This window comes from Coenobita brevimanus, chromosome 102 (assembly GCF_032717465.1).
Source record: "Coenobita brevimanus isolate Jiangsu-jjx chromosome 102, ASM3271746v2, whole genome shotgun sequence".
NCBI classification, from domain to species: Eukaryota; Metazoa; Arthropoda; class Malacostraca; order Decapoda; family Coenobitidae; genus Coenobita; species Coenobita brevimanus.
In genome coordinates this window covers 42,278,406-42,303,253 of record NC_137055.1, presented here as the reverse complement: position 1 = coordinate 42,303,253, position 24,848 = coordinate 42,278,406, and the positions used below count along the sequence as shown (strand labels likewise).

The following is a 24,848-nucleotide window of genomic DNA, read 5'->3' as shown; positions in this document are numbered from 1 at the left end:
AAAAATATTGTAAATTTCTTTAGTTTGGATGGCAAAACTGTTTCATGATGAGGCATGATAAGTCCAGAATTTGAAGAAATTCATCCCCGCCTTCCAACAGTCGATGATCACACACCTGGCAAAGAAAGGGAGTGATTACATGTACGTGTAACACAAAAATCACCATCATCATCATCATCATCCAAACTCTTTTGCTTACTTATATGGGGGAACCCAGAAACCGGAAAAGGAAGGTCAAAAGCAGGACAACTATCAATGCCCAGCAAAATGCAGTATACATCCATCCACTCACCATCCAATCTTTAAAAAGCTTGGAAGGAAAGAAAAATTGCAGCTGGAAAAAAAAAAAAAAAGCTTATATTTTATTTTAAATGAGCAATGCCGTCATTTACTCTGAATTCATTTCCCAGTTTGACAATTGCATATCACAGTTGTGTATTTGGTTCCATAATTCATTAAAATTCTTAGGCTCCTATGGCTAAAATTCTTAGCCAAATAAAAATATCTGGTGTTAAAGAAGCTAGTTGGGGAGTGAAAGATAAAAATGGTAGATTACTAGTGGAGAATGGAAAAAAAGTGCACAGATGGAGAGAACATTTTAAAGGAATTGTTGAACAAAGAAAATAAAAGTAATATGAGTATAAGTGGCTGGGGAATGGCTGGGAGGAGGGATGTGAGAAGAAAGGAAGAAATCAACAGGATGGAAGTTGTGGAAGCAATAAAGAAAGTCAAAGCAGGGAAAGCCCCAGGAATTGATGGAGTGTGTGGTGATATGCTGAAGCATGGAGGAGAGATAGTAATAGAAACAATGCAGAAAATGTGCAAATTGGCCTGGGAGGAAGGTAAAGTCCCAGAGGATTAGAAGTCAGGTATAAATATTCCCCTGTACAATGGAAAAGGGGAAAAAGAAGTGTGTGGCAATCAAAGGGACATTTGTCTTCCTAGAGTAACAGGAAAAGTATATGGCAGGATACTTACTGACAGAGTTAGGGAAATAACAGAGGAATTAGTTGGAGAAGAACAGGGAGGTTTTAGGAAGGAAAGAGGTTGTGTAGATCAGATTTTCATTCTTAGATCTTTAGTGGAAAAGTTTCTAAAGAAGGGAAAGAAGTTGTATGCAGTCTTTATGGATCTGGAGAAAGCATATGACAGGGTGGAGAGACAAGGGTTGTGGAAGGCAATCCTGAGGTTCCTACACTTCAATCGAAATTATGGGCCTGCACCGAACGACAGGTTATGGAAAATAAGACCAATCCTTACAATACTGAAAGAGTCATTCTCCAGGGTATTCGGTCCGTTCCAGAAAGTGGTTACTGACGAGTCGCTGGTGTTATTCAGGGGCAGGTTTGCATCTATTCAGTATGAGCCATCAAAGCATTCACAGATTTGGCCTCAAATTCTTTGTGCTTTGTGACTGTAAAACTGGATATGTGCAAGATGTAACAGGTTACTCAGCAACAGATGTTGATATACCTAGCGATGATCCTCATGGTGTCTCTGCATCAGTAGTGAAAATGCTGATGGAAAGGTATTACAACAGGCACCACATTCTGTATACTGGCAATTATTACACAGCCCCGGCATTGACAAAGTATTTGCTTAACCATGGTACTGGGTCCTGTGGAACTGTTAGGGCCAACAGAAAGAATTACCTAGTATTTCCACCAAATACTGAGAAAGGAGCCCTTCTGACAAAGAAATGTGGGAACATGTTAGCCCTTCTCTGGCATGACAAGAGATGAGTTAACATGCTGTCTACAGTTCATAAGGGTGTGCTAGAGGAAACTGGTAAAACAGACTACAGGACCAGGGAACCCATGGTAAAGCCAGATGCAGTCAACGATTACAATATCAACATGCGGCTGGTTGATAAATCAGACATGCAAATTGGAGAGGTCGATTGCCTACGTAAGTCCTGCAGGTGGTACAAGAAGGCGTTCTTACATCTTCTTGATATCGCCGTCCTGAGCAGTTTCATACTGTTCAAGGAGCTTGTCAGGAAACCTCTCTCTCTACGAGAGTTTGAGATAGAGCTGGCACGCGAACTCCTTGAGCAATATTCAACTGCTCAGGTGACAGGTGCTAGGTGGGGGACAGCGGCTCCAGCAGACAGGCTCAGCTGTGCTGAGTAGTTCCTTCGGCACAAGATTGTGGAGATCGGGAGAACCGCAGCAGGTCGTCTGACATACAGGCAGTGCCACGTCTGCCGCACAACCAAACGCCGTCCCCCAACACGAAGAGACCTCGTATCTATGTGCAGAATGCAAGGTCCTCCTATGCCCCAAATGCTTCTCAGAGTATCACTCCGAGCGTGAGTGCTGAGCAGGTGTGTAAGGAAGTATAAATAGTGTACAGCAATGCACAAGTTTATGTATTTTTATAAATGAGTGAAAAGTGTGATAGTATGAGTGAAGTATAATAAGTGCTAACATGTAAGTCATTTATAATAAGTTCTACAAGTGCATATAAGTGATTTATAGTAAGTGCAATACAGAAACTGATACTGTGTATTGGATATTGGTTAGAAAATTATTGGAAATATTTTCCGTTTGCCTAAGTGTTACCTGAAAGAAAACCACTTGTGAGCAGGCCACAAAGAACAATACCTGCTTGGCTATACCTAAATTATTTCACTCAATACTCAGGGAGATTGAGCCAAATATGAGCATCAGTGTATCTGTGGCGTGAAGAACACATAATGCTAGTTGTGTGAAACATTTACATGATTTTCACAATAACCCTGGTTAGTACAAAGCAGTCTGATTTACAGTACAAATAATTACCTCATATTCTACGATAATGCATGAAAGAGCAACAACATTTACTTGTCAAAGTGCAATTATGCGTAATGGTGATGTACAGAACAGTTCAAAGTGTCATAGTAAAGGAGAAATATGATTATTTACGGAAGAAGTGAGTACAGAAAAACGAAGTAATGGAGAAATATTCCTTACGGAAGAAGTGAGTACAGAAAAACAACGATATTTCATATCCCACACACCTACGGGGCATAGAGGCATAATGGAGTGGGCGGTAAATCCTTGGGTGAGCCACATGAATTGGGTGATGACTCATTTTCAGGGCAGTGAGTAAGGAGGAGTAGAAAAAACGAGCGGAATCTTCTGCATTCCATCCAAGGACGCACGGGCAGTGTTACAAATACCACTCCAGGCAGTGCTGCCAACCCTAGCCAGCTGGGCCAAGGCCATGGCCAGTGGCGCGCGATCGGAGCCACACACCAAAACATGAAAAACCACTCATCTTCAACTCATCCTTATTCATCGACAGGACCGCCTTGAGACCTCGGGATAACTTCATTGGAAAGAGGAAGAGTTGTTGAGTCTTATGAACTTTTATTTGAATCTCTAGCTATTATAGTTTGTCAGATATAAGGGTTTGAAGTAAGGGTATTTTTCCCAAAATCTCGGAAATCGCCCGTAGGGAGGAGTGTGCGGTGGCCAGGAAACCCCCGGCGGCTAAGGGTTAAAGGAGTTAATGAAGTGTTAGGTGTGATGACCGTTCCGAGGCTCGCACATGGAGGCTGCTGCGGCATACCCCGACTCCTTGCTGGCCTCATCCCCATTCCTGCCTCTCGTGCCAGGGTCACCAACTTCCGTCAACAGTTCATCAAACCCCACAAAGTCAAAATCTTCAGGAAAGTCCCCAGAGTCAACAATGTCTTCATCTACTCAACCCTTCTCTGTTCTTCTTCCTCGGCTGCCCCGGGTTGTGAAAGAAAACGAATGATGAGTGACTACTGCGGGCTTTCACTCGGTTGTGATACTGTTTCTGGTATTTTCTTGAAATTTGATTTAAAAGTCCAATCATTAGTCATTAATTCTGATGGCCACTCTCTCTCCGTCTCAGCAGACTTGAGATTTGGCAGGAGTGCCAACCAAGTGTGTTTAACGGTAGCTAATGTTGTATTATTCCAGACTTGATGAAGAAATTTACAGCCTGTCGAATGTTATAATTCTTCCACAATGCAGCAACAATCATTATGGCAGATGTTACAGGTATGCCAGGTAGAGCAGGTGAGTCAAGTGGGGATGTGGAGGTGGAGGGGGAAGCGGCTGGTGAGTCAGGCGGGGCCGTGGAGGTGATGGGGATGGCACAGGTGAGTCAGGGGAGGATCCTCCATCTCCTCCTCACTACTGCTCACATTTTCAGCAATTTCCTTCATCTCTCCTTATTTGTCTGTTTCATTCCTCATCTAGTTATGGACATACTTGTAGTATAAAAACTTGATTTTCACGAAAGAACCATTATTCAAGTGAATCCAAATGTTATTATAGAAATTGGGTATCTATTCTAACTTACTGTTACTGCCAAAAACATTACTAATGAAGCGGTTATTCGTGAGATCCTATTGTAAGGAGTAAATGGGATGCTGTTGAATGCCGTGAAGAGTATGTATGAGGGTGCTAAGTCTGCAGTGCATGTGGACATAGAACTGTGTGAATTTTTCTATTTGAAGGTTGGACTGAAACAGGGATATGTCATGTCTCCATGGTTGTTCAATCTGTAAATGGATGGGGTTATAAGAGAGACACAAGGTAGGGCAGTGGATGTTGGAGCTGCTCTAATGAGATAGGACAGTGTAAGGAAACTCCCTGTACTGTTGTTTGCATGATACTGTGCTGTTAAGCAAAGACAAAGGGGAGCTGCAAGGCTTGTTGAATGAGTTTGGGAGTGTTTAAAGAATGGAATCTAAAGGTACATGTAGGGAAGAGTAAAGTTATGGTCTCTGAGAGAAATGAAGTGAGGTTGGATGAGGAGGAAATGGAAAATGTGAGCGTGTTTAAGTACTTGGGTAGTGTGATGAGTAAGGATGGAAGTTTAGAGGGTGAAGTGTTTGAAAGGATACAAAAAAGGTCGCTGGTTCTTTGAAAGCAGTGATAAGAAACAGGGACACAAGCATGGATGTGAAAAAGTTACTGCATGACAGTATTGTGATACCAACTCTAACGTATGGAAGTGAAGCAGCTTGGACCTTGTTGGAGGAACACATGTCAAGAGTGAGGCCAGTGGAAATGAGTTATTTGAGAGAAGCATGTGGAGTCACATGGAGAGACAGACTAACAAATGAGGACGTGAAGGAGCGTTGTGGTGTGGATAAGGTTGTGATAGGAAGCATTAGGAGAAACACACTGAGGTGGTTTGACCATGTGGAGAAGATGGAGATTGAAAGACTGATAAGGAGAGTATATGAGAGTGAAGTGGAGGCCAAGGATGAGATGGAAGGCTAGAGTGGAAGGGTATATGAGAGAGGAGGGTGTTAGCTGGGAGCAGGGCAATGAAATGGCAGGGGACAGGGCAATGTGAAGACAATTTGTTTGTGGCCACCTCTTACGGGATTAAGGCATCTGGCAACGGATACATAGATAGTGTTGACAGGAACAGACAATAGCTTCTAGAGTTGTCACGACCATATGAGGGTTAATGGTGACAGCATTACCACTCTCAGGTTCCTATACTCACTCTCAGTTGAATAATGTCATCTGGTATTACTTGGAATAAAACAAAGTACTAGAATTGTCTTCACCATGAAAAACTTGTAAGAAAAATGAAATTATTACCAATACCTTAACCTTACTGGGGAGGAGAGGGTTTAGAAAAAAGCTCAGGAATGCCAAAATATGAAAACTATCAACACAGCAGCCAGGGAAATGATCCAGACATACATCCACTCACCATCCAACAAATTATTACAGTCCTAAAATCATATGCTTACTGCTATTCGTTCCAAGATGGTTGCTTTTTGTAAGTCTGTCAGTATGTCATGAAACACAATCTTCTCGTGCAGCTGGCTCATCACCTGCAAGAAGAAAAGCAAACTTAATGCTGTGATACTGAGAATTATATCTTGTTCTTCAACTGCAACATGCATCAGGAACTGCTGCTTCATGGATTAGTGGGTTAGCATGTCCAGCTCACAAATGGATGGACCCATGTTCAATTCCTGAACTGGTTAGTCTGTTATCAATCTATCTATTGCCAGATGCCTTAAACCCACACGGGGTGGCCACAAACAAATCGCCTCCACATCGTCCTGTCCCCCGCCATCTCACTGCCCTGCTCCCAACTCACATCCCCCTCTCTCATATACCTCTCCACTCCAACCCTCCATCTCATCCTTGGCCTCCCCCTCCCTCTCTCCCCCTCCACCTCACTCACATACACTCTCCTCGTCAGTCTCTCACTCTCCACCCTCTCCACATGGCCAAACCACCTCAAGTGTGTTTCTCCTAATGCCTCCTATAACATCCACATCCACACCACAACACTCCTTTACATCCTCATTTGTCAGTCTGTCTCTCCATGTTACTCCACAGGTTCCTCTCAAATAACTCACTTCCACTGTTCTCACACTTGACTTGTGTCCCTCTAACAATGTCCAGGCTTCACTTCCATACATTGGTGTTGGCATCACAATACTGTCATGTAGTAACTTTTTCACTTCTGTGCTCACTTCCCTGTTTCTTATCACTACTTTCAGGGAACCAGCAACCTTTCCTCCTTGCTGTACTCTTCCAAGCACTTCAGCCTCCAAATTTCCATCCTTACTCATCACATTACCCAAGTACTTAAATGCACTAATTTTCCACTTCCTCATCATCCAACCTCATTGTACATTCACTGACTTCACTTCTCTCAAAGACCATCACTTTACTTTTCCCTACATACACCTTTAGATTCCGTTTCTTACACACACTTCCAAACTCATCCACCAAGCCTTGCAGCTCCCCTTCATCTTCACTCAACAACACCGTATCAAATGCAAACAACAGTACAGGGAGTTTCCAAACACTGCCCTCTCTCACCAGGGCCACTCCAACATCCACTGCCCTACCGTGTACCTCTTTTATAACCCCATCCAAGTACAGACTGAACAACCAAGGAGACATGACACATCCTTGTTTCAACCCAACCTTCAAATAGAAAAATTCACCCCGTTCACCATCCACACGCACTGCAGCCTTCGCCCCATCGTACATACTCTTCACAGCATTCAACAACTTCCCATCTACTCCATATATTCTTAACACTTTCCACAATCCTTGTCTATCCACCCTGTCATATGCTCTCTCCAAATCCATGAAAGCCACATACAACTTTTTTCCCTTCTCTAGAAACTTTTCCACTAAAGTTCTAAGAATGAATATCTGATCTACATTTAAGGCGAGCATTACGAATTGCTTTTCCTGGAGTGGAATTATGCAATAAACCCCAATCATCCCTCAGATGTAAGCTCTTACGTGCAACATCCAATTGTACTGGCTCAACCCATCTGATCATTGGGTGTAAAGGACAAATTTGTTTCCTTTTGTCCCCTTTCACCCTGTAGCAGGCAACAACTAGAGATTTAGATATACATGACAACTGCAGGCTGTGGTCTAGGTCCTCTAGGGTAAGACTGGGACTAAGAGTAGCTAAAACTAAATCATCTGCTTTAATGATCTTCAGACATTCAACAGACATTAATTTGTCTTCCTCTGCTTATTTAATGTGTGTGGTTTCAAACTCTCATTGTCCACAATCATGTTCTTTTCTATGCAACTTTGGTACAGTAATTTTCAACCCTTTAACTACATGGGTCTCTCTCTTATGTTAAATCATGTCATTTGACAGTAGCATGAATAAAACATAATACATCGCTGTACTACAGGTGTTAATGGAGACTGCTTCTAACCCACACTCTTTACGGAGGACTCTCTCCTTAGCTGCCTTTAAAAAAGAAAGAAAGGAAAAAAGAAAGTACTGAGGAGGCAAGCTCTAACTAAAAGTTGTACTGAAGATGTAAACTCTGAGTAAGTAAATGTACAGCAAAAAATATGGCAACACCAGTAATCACAACTACCTCTTATCATTGATTTCTTACTCACCTGACTAGCAGAGTACCCTTCGGCCATCATGGAGTTCAGAAAGTCATTCAGCATCTTATAAGAGTCAGTAGTGCATATGTCCATAAGTTCATCCAGCCACAAGTCCTCCACCACTCCTGCAGCAATACAGGGGAATATAAACAATCCAAATGCATCAGAAAATTGTACTGGCAACAGCAACATAAAGACATTCTTCATTTAAGGTCGAAAGAAGGGCACCTTCATGCACAGACATAGCTGGGCAAATCCACTACCTGGTTATGTAAATGCCCACCAACTCCTCCCCTATCTCCTGACAGGGGGATGGCTGACTGAAGGAGAGAGACAACTTCAGTCTGCAGTCTACTGGGTTCACACTCACATAATCTTGGGGTTAAAACTACTTCTACTTTTTTTTAAAATACAATAATGAAAAAAACAGCCAATGACTGAGTCCAAAAGGGTACACCAGGGAAGAAAGGTTGTTGATTCTCTGAAAGCAGTGATAACAAACAGGGAAGTGAGCATGGATGTAAAAAGGTCGCTGCATGACAGTACCGGATTGTGATACTATAAAGTGTGGAAGTGAAGCCTGAACCTTGTTGGAAGGATACCAGTCAAGAGTAAGAACAGTGGAAGTGAGTTACAGTAATCCCTCATTAACCTGGACATAAAAGAGCCAAAAGCACATCAGGATAGTGGTAACATCAGACCCTACCTATACCCACCTCCAACCTATACCTAACTTATTTGTACAGTACCTATGCTTAATTTGGCAATGTTTTCCAATCATTCAGGCATATTTAGACATCAAAACACACAAAGGAATATCCAGAGTAATGCTAAATTCCAAGAAAACCATTAAAAAAAATTAAAACCAAAAAAAAGACGACTTACACACGACTCTATGCACAGTACCCCTCCTCATTTTGGCACTGTTTTCAGGTCAATCTGCCACATTCAGACATCAAAACACACATAGGAATATCCAAAGTAATGCTAAACACCAAGAAAACCATGGAAGAAAACCAATGAAAACCAAAAAGCACCCTACCTACACACCACTGTATGTACAGTACCCCTCCTAATTTTGGTACTGTTTTCAGGTCAATCTGTCACATTTAGACATCAAAACACACATAGGAATATCCAAAGCAATGCTAAACACCAACAAAATCATGAAAAGGAAACACTGAAAACAAAAAAACACTCTACCTATACATGACTGTACGTACAGTACCCCTCCTAGTTGTGGCACTGTTCTCAGGTCAGTCTGCCATATTTAGACATCAAAATGCACATAGGAATATCCAAAGTAATGCAAAACACCAAGAAAACCATTAAAACACACACACACACACACACACCTGACCTATAAACAACTGTATGTACAGTACCCCTCCTAATTTTGGCACTGTTTTCAGGTCAATCTGCCATAGTTAGACATCAAAACATACATGATTATCCATATTACCATTAACTGCTCATGGCGGTTTTTTGGAGGTGTCCGTGGTGCACAGACATAGGGGTAAAAATGAAATTTCCCAAAGGCCAAATTTTGTCTTCGGAATTGAGAGAACACGTGCCAAAGTATATAGTAACAAAATATTAGCTCAATATTTACCTTGGTAAAGCTGTGGAAGAACATCGAAGTGTCTGATTCCCTATTGGAATGTACAGTATGGTTTTCATTTTCATTTTCTTTTTCTTTTTCGGTTTTGGTATTGAAGGCTCAAAGATGCTTGCATGGGTCGGCCTTGGTCACCATGGCACTATATTTGAAATTATTCTTACATGTTGCCAGAACTTGTTCAAGTACACGCGTGGACGTGCCCTAGAAGAGAATGTTTGTCTGTTTTCTATAGAAGTCGTGAAGGATGCATAAAGAACCCTCCAAACAGCTTTAACTGGTATTAATTTTTACAACGAATTTAGATGTGTGCATTCTGGTTACTAAAATGGTGTCCCTGATGGCCAAGATTAGAACTAATTGGAAATAATTAAGTCAATACGGTGGAACTTTTGTAGCCAATTACCATAGAATATTTTACTTCTACAACCATAGCATTATTAGTTACAACAGGTCAGACAGCTGGATAGATTGATGGGGTGGGCAAGGTTGGAGAGTGGGTGGATAGTGCGAAAATAAGTCATTGGTAGGAACAGATCCCTGGGGAAATGGGCTCAAGGAGGAATTTAGGTACACAGGCTCAATGGGTAAATTGAGACCCCGGGGGTCTTTTCCCCACTCCCGTGGGGGAGTGCCCATCAGTGGTCCCAGGCAATGCCGGTATGCTCGATCATTGGGTTTTCCTCAGGCACCCACCAGGTACCTCTGCTAGCACAGTACATAAACTGTGTAGGGAACTGGCATCCCTAGGGATGTACAGAGCCTCACCAAGAATGGACCAGGAACCTTACCAGTGCTGAAAAGAATGGTAACAGGGAACAATTTGATGGAGGAATGATCTGACCAGCAATCTCATAAACATCCTGCTTCCTGATGCTCTCGCCACTTCGTAGCCTGGCAGCTGACTGTAGGGTGGTGATGGCACGTCTTAAGTCTCCATCACTAGTCTCTACAAAGGTCTCCAGCACACCCTCCTCATACTGAACGCCTTCTTCTGAGCAGATGTGGCTGAGGCGCTTAATTAGTATATCCTGCGCTGAAAATCAAGGAAACAATGTACAACACTACACTGCTTACCTTTGCTTGTGAAAGTTATCAAATATAAGTGGAGCCAATGTGTACCAATGGATTTATGACAATTAGGCTAGGTAAGAACTTGCCCTAAATATAAATGTATGCTACCATTTACCATGGAATGTACAGGGACACATGACTGTGTGTCATTCCATACAACAGTAGGAATATAGTTCATCACAATCCTTTCTGTTCTTGTGACGAGTATTTTCAGTGTTTATACACAAGAATGTAAACTCAATCATGTTGCTTCAATTTACCTTCCTTCCTTTCAGTAAACTTCAGTTGTTGAACTTACTGATCCCACATAACTCAAACTTGGTGAATCTTTTGTTTACACAGCTTTTTTTTTTTTTATTATTATTATTATTATTATTATTACTAATGACTAGACTTCTATGAACAATGGTCTTCAATAGCTACCTACATGAAGAGATGCATATTTTATATGCATATAGTTTTCTTTTACCAACAAAATATAAACAAGAAAATCAGAAAATGCACTGGTTAAATTTAATCAAAAGTGAAATTTAAGATGAAATCAGAAAATGCACTGGTTAAATTTAATCAAAAGTGAAATTTAAGATGAAAAGTCACAATACTGCATGCAAACACTTAAAACTAAACAGATGGAAAGCATTCTAAAATCTCCTCTGTCTTTATTTCCTTCACTCTTTCCTCTTCCTTCTCCCTATGGGTGACTACACTGAGTGACAAGCAAAATGGTTTCCTGTACACCAGGAAACCATTTACTATGCTAGGTGGTAACCATATAACCAAATTATGGGACCTGGTAGTTTAGTGGGTAATTAAGGCATTCCAATCGGATTGAGCCTGTGTAGGTTTGTATCCAAAGGATGGTTGAGGTTTACTGCTCATGTAATGCGACACAAGGATGAGTGAGGCCAGTCACTCTCATCTTAAATGTCAGGACCAACGTGCCTAGCCCCAGGCACTTACGCTCATCATGGGGCAGCACTGGATTGGATGATGGATAGATGAATGAAAAACTAAATGCATTATTAACAAAATGATGCCAGGTGGTTTGGTGGATTAAGGCACTCCAACCAAATACTCGTACAGCATGTATAGGTTCCACCTGAAGGATGGTTGGGGTTTATTGCTCGTGCAATATCACTCACTGTTGCCTTAAATGCCAGGACTCAGCAGACTAGACTAGCACCCCTGCACTCCTATTTATAAAAGTGTCAAGAACATACCAAGAGGTTTGAAGCGGAATTTTGCACATCGTGAGGTGAGTGGTTCAATGATGCGTGAGACATAGTTGCAGATAAGGCAGAAGCGTGTGGTTTTGGACTGCTTCTCCATGGTGCGACGGAGAGCAGCCTGGGCATCTTTAGTCATAGAATCAGCTTCATCTAGGATGATGAACTTGAAGGGTGGGCATGGCTTTCCACTGTAATCAACAGAAGGAACACATTTCTTTATTCATGTAAATTAACAGCCTCAGAGAACACCACAATACTAATAACAATAGTAATGACTAAGAGCAAGATACATAATACAAACAATTAATATAATGCAGTGCGGTCAAAAGTATAAACTACTGTAAAAGGTTCCATGAAGAGTACAATCTTGTTATGCGATAGGGTTGCGCCAAGTGAAGATCTAGGCTATCGCATAACAATTTATTGCATGAGGTTGATATAACATGGGTTCAATGGGGTTTGGGAGGATGGTCTCGACAGCAAAACCTAAAATGCCCCCCAGAACTCGGCCCCCCGCCTGAAGTTTATCCTAGACTGGTCCCAGTTGTCACCAAAGGTCTCCCCCGTGACTAAGGAACACCTGGAAAGCCTGGATGATCACTCTACACAAAAAGGTATCACTTCACTTAATACTGCACACTGCACAACATATCTGTTATGCACTTGCACTATTTATCGCATAATGAACTGCTGTACAATGAGACCAGACTGCACAAGCAAGTACAGATATCAAGATATTGGGAACTTGTTTTAAAAAAGATTTTTTTTGTCTTACATGTATAGTGTTCTTGAGATATGTTTCACCAGCAGCAGCAACTCAATTATATTTCCCCCTCCCCATACCTCAAAACCTCAAAAATGTGGGTAGGATCCAGCAACAAGTATAAAAGTAGAGACAACAAACAAAGCACAGTGAAATGAGTACCCTAATACAATCATTTGCTCATAACTCACACCTTAAAGATCTTGGCTCTACATAACAGGTAAAAATTCATCCGCAAACACTGTATATATATTCTCATTATATGACTACTGTGGGCAGAATAAGAGGCAGGATGTAGGTGGGGAAGGGGGTAGGTGTGTCGGGGTAAACTGCTGAAATGGTGAAGGCCTCAGGAGATACAGGAGTGGAGTTAGTTACTGGTTTAATAAATACGATTATATATGAGTCTATTATCCCAGATGATTGGCTAAAGAGTGTGATTATAAATGTGTAGAAGTGGAAGGGTGATGCCCTGGAAAGGGGAAATTATAGGTATAAAAATTCTGGGGCACATAATGAAGGTAATGGGAGTTCTAGAAGGTATGATTAGAAAAAGACTGAATATTGATGAGACGCAGTTAGGGAGATATACAGTAGATGTCCGATTTTTCGGCATCTATGGGACCAGGAAAGTGCTGAAAAATCAAAATTGCCGAATTATCAAAAACCCTACCCACTCAGTACCTTATATGTTTCGGTGAACACTATCATCACTATTCATATCATTACAAATGTGTTTGGAGAGAGTACTGTATACTGTTTGATACTGTACAATACTGTAATGAATACAGTACTATACATGAATATGAAAAATAAAGAAATTAGTGAACATACTGTATATAAATGCAATGGTACAGTAGGCCTACAAGTTCACATGCACTTAACTAAACTTATAGTAGGTTCCTTATTCACATATGTACAACAGAAGGGGTTGATTGGAGTCTGCTACTGCACACAATGCACACAGAAGAATCGAGAGAAGTCGGCAGCAGCACGGCAACAACTCGGAAGAATGGGGGAAGAATGGCGAAACAGATTCTCTTTTCCATGCTAGACCCATTACATGATTGTCCTCTCTTTATGCTATGGGAGAAAGAGCTAGCCTCTGTGCTTCCTGGCGGTGGTAGACTCGTTCCATCACTTCCACTATCTCACTCACTAAGGCGGGTAAAGGCGGGTAGCTAGCTGGCGAGCATCATGGAGAATTTCAAGACTGACGAAAAAAATCGGAAAATCTGCCGAACAATCAGAGATTTTCGTAAATGGGACTATTTCTCAAGACTGCCGAAATGTCAGATTTGCCGGGGAGTTGGATGCCAAAGAATTGGACTTTTACTGTAGTATTAATACATGACCATTTTCTTTTCTAAACAGGGTGTTAGCAATATCAACTCCTACATTGGGCATCAGATATTAGAATTTTCATGAAAATATGCATTAGACAATGATTCTTGTATTTCTTTTGGGTCCGTTTGTTGTGGAGCCTCCACCAGTCTGCGAAAGGCTAGTATTCGGATACATAGTAGAAAGTCTCATAAAAATACAAACGTATATTTTTTTTCAATACCGGGTGTGTTTTTTACCCCAGAAATATTACATTGGGTATATAATATTGAAATATTAATTAAAATATGTTGCATGTAATTACTGTATTCTTTTACTTTATTACTTTCAGGACAGTCTGTTGGCAAGGCTGCAGGCTCCCCAAGAATGTTCCAGTAATTTGTTCGGGACGTCCTGGAGGGGCTGGGTTTACGATGGAAGAGTTGAGAGGTAGGATGGGACTGGAGTGTGTTGGTGTTGTGATGAGGAGAGGTAGATTGAGGTAGTTTGGACATGTGGAGAGGATGGGGGATGATAATTGGGTGAGGAAGGTAAGAAGTGTTTGACAGAGTCCCTAGAGAGGTGGTGAAGTGGGTAATGAGAAAGCTTGGCTTGGAGGAGTGGCTGGTTAGGGTGGTTATGGCCATGAATGTGGGTGCTCACACCCAGGTGAGAGTGAATGGAGATTTGAGTGATGAGTTTTCCGTGAATGTTGGTGTACAGCAGGGGTCAGTCTTGAGTCCCATGTTGTTTATCATGGTACTCGATGCCCTTTCACGTGACTTTAGAAACGGACTCCCGTGGGAGTTGTTGTATGCTGATGATTTGGTGTTGATTGCAGAGAACGAAAGGGAGGCGGAGGAAAGGTTTAGGAAGTGGAGAGATGGTATGGGGCAAAAGGTTTACGGGTAAATGCAGATAAAACAAAAGTGATGATATCTAGGGTTGGTGGCGGTACTGTCAAAGACGAGGGAGAGTGGCCATGTGCAGTTTGCCACAAGGGCGTGGGAAGTAATTCCATCTTGTGCGATGTGTATGATAAATGGGTGCATAAGAGATGTAGTGGTATCAGAGGTGGACTGCGAGATAATGCTGATTTTATGTGTATGGCGTGCCGGGGTGAGCAAGTGGAGATTGTCAGACGTGAAAGGATTGAACTTGCAGGTGAATCTCTTGAGTGTGTGGAAGAGTTTTGTTATTTGGGAGACATGTTGTGTGCTGGAGGTGGAGCTGGAGCTAGCTCTGTGGCTAGGGTGAGAAGTGGTTGGAAGAAGTTCAGGGAGCTCTTGCCTCTCCTGACATTGAGAGGGCTCTCTCTATGTGCTAAGGGGTCTTTGTATGCAGCATGTGTTAGGAGTGTAATGCTGTATGGTAGTGAGACCTGGGCAGTGAAGGAGGAGGATATTCGCCGGCTCAGACGTACAGAAATGACAATGATTAGGTGGATGTGCAGTGCGTCCCTGTGTCCAAGGACTGGAGGGGCTGGGTTTACGATGGAAGAGTTGAGAGGTAGGATGGGACTGGAGTGTATTGGTGTTGTGATGAGGAGAGGTAGATTGAGGTGGTTTGGACATGTGGAGAGGATGGGGGATGATAATTGGGTGAGGAAGGTGAGAAGTGTTTATATTGGGGGTGGGGTTATGAGGGGTAGACCGAGAAAGACATGGGACGAGGTCATTGTGACCTTAGCGTTAAGGGACTGAACAGGGAGGCTGCAATGGATCGTGCAGCATGGAGAGCCGCCATTAGGTGACCAAGGCCGACACATGCAAGCATGTTGGAGCCTTTAAAAACGAACGAAAAACAAACGAAACAGAGGCCTCGGAACGCTGGTTGGGGGCGACTATGAAAACGGCCCCGTGAAGTTACCACTAAATACATGAGAAGTAAATAATTAAAACAACACATGATATGGTTAAGAAGTTACCTAAATTGCCTTCATTATCCTAACCATATATCCCACATTAAATTGGGTGAATTGAACTCTGAAATACAAAATGGATATCATAAATTTTAGCACCTAGCCTAAACCTAGAGACAATTCTGTTATGGATAAATCTGAGCAAAGTATAAATACAAGTCTATTCTATCCATAGAAAGATGCCTTAAACCCTTAAGCAGTGATTGTTTGAGTTAGTTGTTTAACAGGGAAGGGCACTAACCCTCTCCCAACCCATTTGCTGACACACAGGGAGAAGTGAAAAGTATTACTGAAAGGCAAAGCAATGTTATAATGTTTGTTTCTTACTCTGGTCTTGTGCTGGACACTGAAGTCTGGGCAAAGCTCTTCACTTTCTCTCTTACCACCTGAATTCCTCGTTCATCAGATGCATTCAGTTCCAACACTCTGGAAGAAGTATAAATACAGTAAATAAGTAACCAAAATAAACCGAAAATATATCAAAGATAAAGCATGATTTAATCCCTAAAGACCACAAATTTCTCAGAGCACCTATCCCCAGAACCACAATTAGGGTCCGATTTTTCAACCTCCTTGGATTGTAACTTTTTTCATACAGATCTCAAGAGCTTGAATTTACACACCTGAAAATGTACACTTCACGCTCAGATATCCGATGGTTACTGTACTAGCGACTGTCAAAAATAAAAAAGTCAACCCTTGAATCTGCCAGAGAATGACTAATAACCATACAAACACAAATGTAAACAATATAACATATATTCCTAGACATAAAACAAAGTGAAATAATGATCATGAAAGGAAAATAAAGTTTACAGCAGTGCGCATGGGAAAACCCCAAGAGCCTGGAAACATCGGGAAGGGATGAAGGTGGACCAAGTGTGGTAGTGGATGGAGGGAGAAAGGGAGGTGTTAGGGGTGAGGGGGAAGGGTGGAAATTATGTTTGCTAAGCACACCAGCTATAGTATCCAGGGGGCACATAGCGGTATAGGGGGCTGGGAAGCCATAATGAGTCAGCCCGGTGGATAACAGGTAGGTGGAGAGATGGCAGGAGGGGGGTCACTCCCTCCCCCCATCTAGAGGCCCAATCTGGCCATACCCCACCAGATACTGTAGTTCCCACTGGCTTGGTCCTAAATATGTCATAAAAGAGGCAGTACTACCTACCACCAGTTTTTGGTAGGCTCTGTACCATCGACAGACATAGGACTTTATGCTACATTTTCCGAAACTGTCATTCGGCAGACACAAGTCTTTAGGGGTTAAAATCATTTAATCAGAGAAAGTCTGAGCTAATGGGATTAGCACATTAGTGATATCAGTAGACCCTCGTTATAAAGGACAAATTGAGGGAAAGTCAGGTTCATTACAGCTGATAGTTTGTTATATCAGAAGGTTCCCCCCAAGGTGAGATTTCAAGCACAAGTTTGAAATTAAATAAGTACAATAGCATGTTCTGGTACTAATAATGTAAACTATACCCATTTTACACCAACTTGGCCCATAATTTCACCCTTTTGCGGCTTATTTCACACCCTCGTCATAACACTTCTTCGTAACTAGCACAGTATTAGGAGTGTAATGCTGTATGGCCCAGGTTCGGGCCCCCCTCTATCGGGCGGCAGCGGCAGCCTGGGAACCGCAATGCCCTGTACCCTCTAGCACAGGCCCGAGCCCCATCTCGCCCTGGACTCATGATCTATGCCGGCGGAACCCCCGCCACGCCTCCCCCCAGAAGCCCGCCACTAGGTAGCAGGGGCAAAGTTTTCTGGTCGCATGCCCTTGCTGGCGCGAACCCCTGTAATGTAGTGGGATAAGTTGTGTGAAATGTAAAGTGCATGTGGTGTAGTGCATAGATAGTTAGAGGAAATGTCTGGGAGAGTATGCTGGTCTACTCTCCATGTTACTGTCACACTGAAAAGGTCAGCAAAGGGAGATGGTTAGATAGCTAGTGAAACAGGAACTCCAGCTCTCCCTATCACCAGCATTCCCATTCCCCTCGGGAGTACTACCCTGTTCGGCCCATGCTACGACCTCCTCCTACATATGTGAGCAATAAACCCCAACCACCCCTTGGATATAAACCTGCACCGGCTCAATCTGACTGGAGTGCCTTAATTACTCAGTAAACCACCAGGCGTCATTATTTGGCTACTGTACATGGTTACTACCCAGTGCAGTAAATGGTTTCCTCATGTACAGGAAACCGTTTGCCTTGTAACTCAGCATAGAGTCACCCACAGGCAGAAGGAAAAGGAAAGAATGAAGGAAAGCAAGACAGAAGAGGGAGTGTAAAGTCACCTGTAGGCAGAAGGAGGAGGAAAGAATGAAAGAAAGAAGAGGAAGAATGAAAGAGAGGAAAGGGGAGACATCCAAAGCAGCACTACATCGAGTGAGTGGATGTAGTGCTGCTTTGGGTGTACATTAAAATGACAAATAAATAAATTAACACTAAAATACAGAATACTGCTGAATAAATTAATTAATTTAGTTCAGCTCAAGGTATGTGCTCATCTTTACAATCATTTTTCAAGCTATCTTCTGACAACAAGCATCATATCAGAAAAGACTATCAGGCAGCCTTCTGACTGAAGGATATAGTTACAGAAGTAATGCTGACCTCTGTCGGAAGAGGTCCCCAAACAGCTGCCTGGTAGCTGCAAGGATGGCTGAAGTTTTACCAGTGCCAGGTGGGCCATAAAACAACAGGTTAGGTAACTGGAAAAGATGGAAGAGAAGGAATGATTCAACAGACAATTGTACTTAGAATAACATACACTAGTTAGTACAGCATTAGATCATGCTACAGGTTTCTCACTGCTCACTCAGTGTTGAGAGGTTCAGTCAACGACAAAAGTCGTGCCCTGAAATTTGGTAAAAACATATGTTGAAAGGCTCAACTTTTGCTTCGTTCTGCTTTACATCATAGGGACAGTTGGTAGCACTGACATGAGTTGCCATTTGCTCCAGGTGATGAACCTGTGGATGTGAGTGTATTCCTGATAACCAAATGAAATAAATATATTCAGGTATATTTTTCCAACTGCTAATTTTACTTGATTTATACATGAACAGTTTCTCAACTGCTCCCCTTTTTCATGCCATGTTATGAACACTGCAACTCAATTAGCTAAAAGGTATATCCAGATATTATTTTTATTCTTAAGTAGTTTAACTTCTGCTTAGCTTAAACTGGTAATTACAAGCTGTGATTGTCATTATGTCATGAAACAACATTGTTACATATGAGGATAAAGTTCCTGTATCATGATAATCAAATGTTTTGTTATGAGCAGCGAAATGAATCCCACAGGCTGGAGTTCAAACAGAAAACCCAGAAGACCGAAGTCTACGAACAATTATTCGTGTGCTTATTTCTAGGTTCAATTAATCTCTTACTGTTTACAGGTGCTATTGTCCAACACTGTAATTATTTGCTGGTCCTGTATTGGTGTGATAACACTAGGCTGACCTGAACGATGACTGCTGTCCATTTTGCTTTCTTCCCAAAATCAACTATTCCACTTTTCTGCAGTTATCCTTACACCAATTGTTTACACTGTCTGTTTGGGATTCGTTCCTCCTAAATAAAGGTATATCATGTCCTCTCTCATCTTCCCAGAAGTTGGACACATGTTGTTTGCCCTCTCCATACCCGGGTACTGTATATACCGGATATGCCTGACGTTTTGTCATAAGATGTAAGATATAATGGCCAGGCAGTCACTGCCTGACCGAATATGGTTCACATTTCGTCTAATGGACGCGGCTGTTCTCGCAAATGGATGTTAAGGCTTTGGAATTTGGGGGGTTCATTTGTATCGTCATCCCACCAGCAACGGATATGAAACCTGAGAAAAGTCAGGCTAGCCAACCACGAATGTGTATCTGTGGTAGAACTCTCATAATGTTTCACATGTTACACATAAACTTCAGACAAAACAGGGACATGACTTCTGTCTTCCACTGTACAAGAGAAGGGCTTTCCAGCCTAATATTCCAGTCAATAAGCCGCCTTTAACAATAAGCAGAAAATACAGTATAAGAATGGTACTCTTCTTCCATTACCCAAGACAGCACAATATTCCCAGTTATTAAAAATTCAGTCAATAGTGCTCAAGAGAAAAAAAAATAGAAGCAAAATTCAGATCATAAAACTTATTACTACCACTCCTACCAGTAAGTTGTAAAAGTGAGACACCATAATCAATCAGCACACAGAACAAGCTACTAAATTATGTATAAATATGTAACTACTTACATCAACACCCTCTAGAGACTTCTTCAGCACTGCCACCACCTCATCCTGGTAGGCTACATCATCCACTGTCTTGGGCCGACTGAGGAAAGGAAATCACACATTGTTTACAGTACAGTGCCTACTAGTGCCAAAGCACTATTTACCCACTGTCCAATCCTTTATTATGGTACCCCAAATATCCAATCCATTACTTTCCCCATTATCCAATCCATTACTTTCCCCATTATCCAATCCTTTACTGTCCCCATTAACCAATCCATCTATACCCGGTATCCAATCCTTTACTGTCCCCATTACTGAATTCAGTAGTCTCCCATTACCCAATCTTTCATTAACCCCATTACTTAGTCTTTTACTGTCCCATTAGCAGTGCCTGTAGGGGCCTACATCTGGGAGGCGGGGGCTCAATCGGTAGAGAGGTGGCCTGCAGTCCTACCGGACCCAGGTTCAAATCTCCGCTGGGGCAGGGAACAGTTTAAGGATTTGAATTTCATGTACAGCAGACTTTACCGATGAACCAGAAGACCCGCCGACATGTCGTAAAAACAACTCCGCAAATACCAATACACCAGTCCTGTATGAAACAGCTCTAGCATGTATTCAATATGGGTGGTGGGTGTAGAGGTGTATGATATGTTGGACGACTGCTAAGCCTTGAGAGCATGCTGTGAAGCCTATGCCCAGTCAAGCACATTTAAAAAAAAAAAAAAATCAACTTTATAATTTCAAGAGAAACTGGGAATGGTCACAACTTCACACCTTCAAACTGATGCCTTGTCTATGCTCACTACCACCAGGTTATTTCATTATTTTTAACAGATATACTTTGGAAGGAAGAGACCAGAAACAGTCTCCAAAAAACACCTACTTTTTTGAGCACCACATGCAACTTAGCAGTCTTATGCAGCTTATTAAGGCGACACCATCTGTAGTGAATGGGTTAACATTTTCACTATGTTTATATCATTTGTAGCTTAATGTTCACATTCTTCAGATGATTTTATGCAATACAGAAATGACACCAAATATTACAGGGGTTAATAAAGGTTACATATTGTTACGTCCCTGTCCCACACTGCCACGGGCTCCAAAAGCAGTAGATCAGTATAGGAAGGACGTTGCCCAGTGAGCTACTCTTCCTAGAGGCAGCCATATGGTGTACAGTACACAAGATCAGCTCAGGCGTGGTGAATAAACACAGGCTTCTTAAGTTCACTGTCTCTATTTTCCAAATAATTACACGTAATATTTTCCAACTTCACTTCGCTATTCTCACACGCACCAAAGTGGTAGGTGGTGGCAACCATCATCCACTCACTTGATGTAGCGCTGCCTACTTCTTCCTTAGCCTTTATCATTCTTTTTCTGTGCCTGCCCTCCTCTCTTCCTGTTTCTCCCATCTTTCCTGTCACTTCATGTTGCTTTTCTTTACAGGTGGCTTTACACTGAGTGACAAGCCAAATGGTTTTCCTGTAAGCCAAGAAACCATTTACAACGCTGGATGGTAACCATAAAACCAAACCATACGTTCTCCCTACGTGGCAACAAGTGGGTTGGTGGAGAGTTAGTGCCCCTCCCTGTAAAACAAATAAAGTCAAATGGCCACCCCTTACAGGATTATGGCGTCTGGCAAAAGATAGATAGACAGATAGACCGAAGTTACACAAATTGTAATAACACTTCGCTGTTTGCCAACAACACTTCACTGTTTTCACAAGTACCGAAGATAGACAAACTGTAATAACACTTCACTGCTTGCCAACAACACTTCACTATTTTCACAAGAAACAAAAATATACAAACTGCAACAACACTTTACTGTTTCCCAACAACACTATTTTCACAAGTATCGAAAATACACAAACTGTAATAACACTTCTCTGTATGCCAAAAACACTTCACTATTTTCACAAGCACCAAAGATATACAAACTTCACTACCTGCACTGACACTGCACTACACTCAAACTGAACTGAAAACTGATTGAACTCCTCTAGTCTCTTCCCCATCCTTATATGAGCTTCAATTGTTCTAGAATGATCTACATTCTAGAAGCAGCAACAGTTGCCAACTCGGAGAAATCCAAGATGTCCAGTTTTCTTACACTGCTTAACATTCTAAATTATTTAGCATAAAACTTCAATTAAATTACATAATTTAACAATCACAAAAATAAACTACAATGGCACTCAGCAGAGCACATACCTCCGCCAAGGCCCAACATGCAGTTCCTTTTAATTCAATCAAGTGTAATCCAATATGGAAAAAGACTACCCTCCTATAAATGCATATTTAAATCTACTAGATCTCGAATTTTATATGGATCCGCTCCAAACTGTACACATTCGTAGATACCAACATCCTAACAATGCCTGTTTTTTTTTATTAAGATCCATGCAATATTAAAGAAAGTGAAAAAAAATTCCTGGATCTGCACCTTTATACAGAGCTCCACAAAAATTTAATAGAGCCTGTTCTGGTCCAAGGCCCATTCTTCTACCAAGTTTCGTGGACATCCGTCCAGTAGTTATTGTGTAACCTTGCTCACAAACCAACCAACCAACAAACAAACAAATGGACTGGGGTGAAAACATAACCTCCTTGGCGGAGGTAAACATTATAGAGGAAATGAGCATAAAAATCAATGTACAACTTAACAAAATTACGCTCACAATAACACTGTGTCTCAAAAGTTTTCAAGTCTATTCTTAACAGAAAAATTTTAAAGCATCTTTCCTATCACAACCTTCTTTCTGATCGTCAGTATGGGTTCCATCAAGGACGCTCCACTGGCGATCTCACCTACCTTTCAGACTCCCGGTCATCCTCCTTTCGGAGCTTTGGCGAAAGCTTTGCCATTGCACTTGACATCTCAAAGGCTTTCAATTGAGTCTGGCATAACTCTTTTATTTCCATGCTGCCCTCTTACGGTTTCTATCCTTCTACCTGTGCCTTCATCTCTAGCTTCCTTTCTAGCCGTTCTATAGCTGCTGTTGTAGACGGCCATCGTTCTTCTCCTAGATCTATCAACAGTGGAGTTCCTCAGGACCCTGTCCTATCACCAACTCTCTCTCTTTTATTCATCAATGATCTTCTAAGCTGTACAACTAATCCTATCCACTCGTATACTGATGATTCCACCCTTCACCTTTCCATTCAGTTTCCACAACATCCATCTCAACAGTTACTTCAACAAACATGGGATGAGGCTATGGAAAACCTAATGTCAGACTTGGCTCGTATCTCTGACTGGCGTAAAAATAATCTTGTTGTTTTTAATGCATCAAAGACTCAGTTTTTACACCTATCAACCCATCAAAATCTTCCACAGGAGTACCCACTAATTTTTAATAATATCTAGCTCAATCCTGCATCATCCTTGAACATGCTTGGGGTTTCATTCACATGGGACTTATCCTGGAAAGACCATGTTGCATCTCTTGTAAAATATGCTTCCAAGAGATTAGGTGTGCTATGCTGACTCCGTGCCTTCTTTACCCCTGCACAGTTGTTGACTTAATACAAGGGTTTTATTCGCCCGTGTAAAGTACAACTCTCATGTGTGGGAACGCTCCCCACATACAGCTCTTCTCAATAGGGTGGAGTCAAAGGCTATTCGTCTCATCAACTCTCCTCCTCTTATTGGCTCTCTTGAACCTGTCTCTTCACCGCACGGTTACATCTTTATCTCTTTTCTATCGCTACTTCCATGGTCACTGCTCCTCTGAACTGTCTGCTTGCATCCCTCCACCTCTATGATAGGCGCATAGCACCCGTCTAGTAACAAACTCTCATCTCTTTTCTGTCCAACTCTCTAATGCAAGAGTTAACTGTTACTCCCAGTCCTTCATTTATGCAACAGGTCAACTCTGGAACTGTCTCCCTCTGTCTGTATTTCCTACTTCCTATGATCTCCAGTCTTACCAATGCAGTGTGTCCAGGCATCTCAAAATGAATGGATCTTGAATTTGGCTCTCTCTTTTTTTTTTTTTTCTTGGAAGGAACGTTCTGCAGGCTCAGCCTTTGGTTCCTTCTTCCTCGCATAAAAAAAAAACTTCGAGACGCAACAGTAAAATACCAGAAACATTGAGAAACTTCTGGACTACCTAACTACCAAATCCCACTTCATAACAATACAATTCCCCAAGAGAAAAGTGTCCCATAAAGTGAATAAAATAATGTTTCAGCAGCTGGAAGAAAACTATTATTACAACATAACGGGAGTAAGATTAAGTACAATACCAGTTGTTTGGAAATGATGAATGTTGGCCACCACCTCTCAGATCAAAATTTATCATCACTCTGTCCTGTCCATTCCTTAAGTCCTTGTTATAAGTGAAGTTTTTTGCGAATGAGTTAACAGTAAACAGAAAAATTAGGTAATAAGTTCCATTTCTACTTATTAACCCATTCAGCACAGGCATCTTTTTCATTTCATCCAAGCACACCCTGATGATATTATTCAGCTTACAACTGATTCTTCAAACTGGAAGGGTGGGTTGCCTGTCTACGGCAGTTCACAATCCTCTTCCAGGTGGGGAGGGGACAGGAAGGGAGGGGAGCAAAAGGGAGTGGAAGACAGGGAAGAGAGAGGAATGGAAGTGGGGCATCACAAGGAAAGAAAACTTTAATTTTTCTATTCTGTTCTCACTATTTCTCCACCCAGGGCGTCGGAGCTTTCTTCTTAGCAACCTTCTCCTTGCTGGGCCCTGCAGTACTAGGTCCAGCTGCCAGTTTCCCAGTCTTGAGGAAGGCATGCATCTTGGCCACTCACTCAATCT

The 24,848-nt window shown here is 41.9% G+C and overlaps 1 protein-coding gene across 1 annotated transcript; it reads right to left on the bottom strand.

Annotated features, from left to right (window-relative positions):
* Positions 1 to 24,848, bottom strand: LOC145415305 (replication factor C subunit 4). The gene is made up of 9 exons (XM_080284576.1): positions 24,719 to 24,848; positions 20,068 to 20,146; positions 18,427 to 18,524; positions 16,133 to 16,231; positions 11,790 to 11,986; positions 10,340 to 10,531; positions 7,887 to 8,002; positions 5,735 to 5,818; positions 1 to 115 (listed from the first exon to the last, which is right to left on the bottom strand). The coding sequence occupies exons 1-9, from the start codon at positions 24,826 to 24,828 to the stop codon at positions 20 to 22; spliced, it is 1,071 nt and encodes a 356-aa protein (XP_080140702.1). The 5' UTR covers positions 24,829 to 24,848; the 3' UTR covers positions 1 to 19.

Coding starts and splice junctions, on each gene's coding strand:
- LOC145415305 (XM_080284576.1), bottom strand. CDS start 24,828: ATGCATGCCTTCCTCAAGACTGGGAAACTGGCAGCTGGACCTAGTACT. Junction 20,147..24,718: donor ACGCCCTGGGTGGAGAAATA/GTGAGAACAGAA, acceptor TCCTTTCCTCAG/TCGGCCCAAGACAGTGGATG. Junction 116..5,734: donor CCATCTTGGAACGAATAGCA/GTAAGCATATGA, acceptor TTTCTTTGCCAG/GTGTGTGATCATCGACTGTT.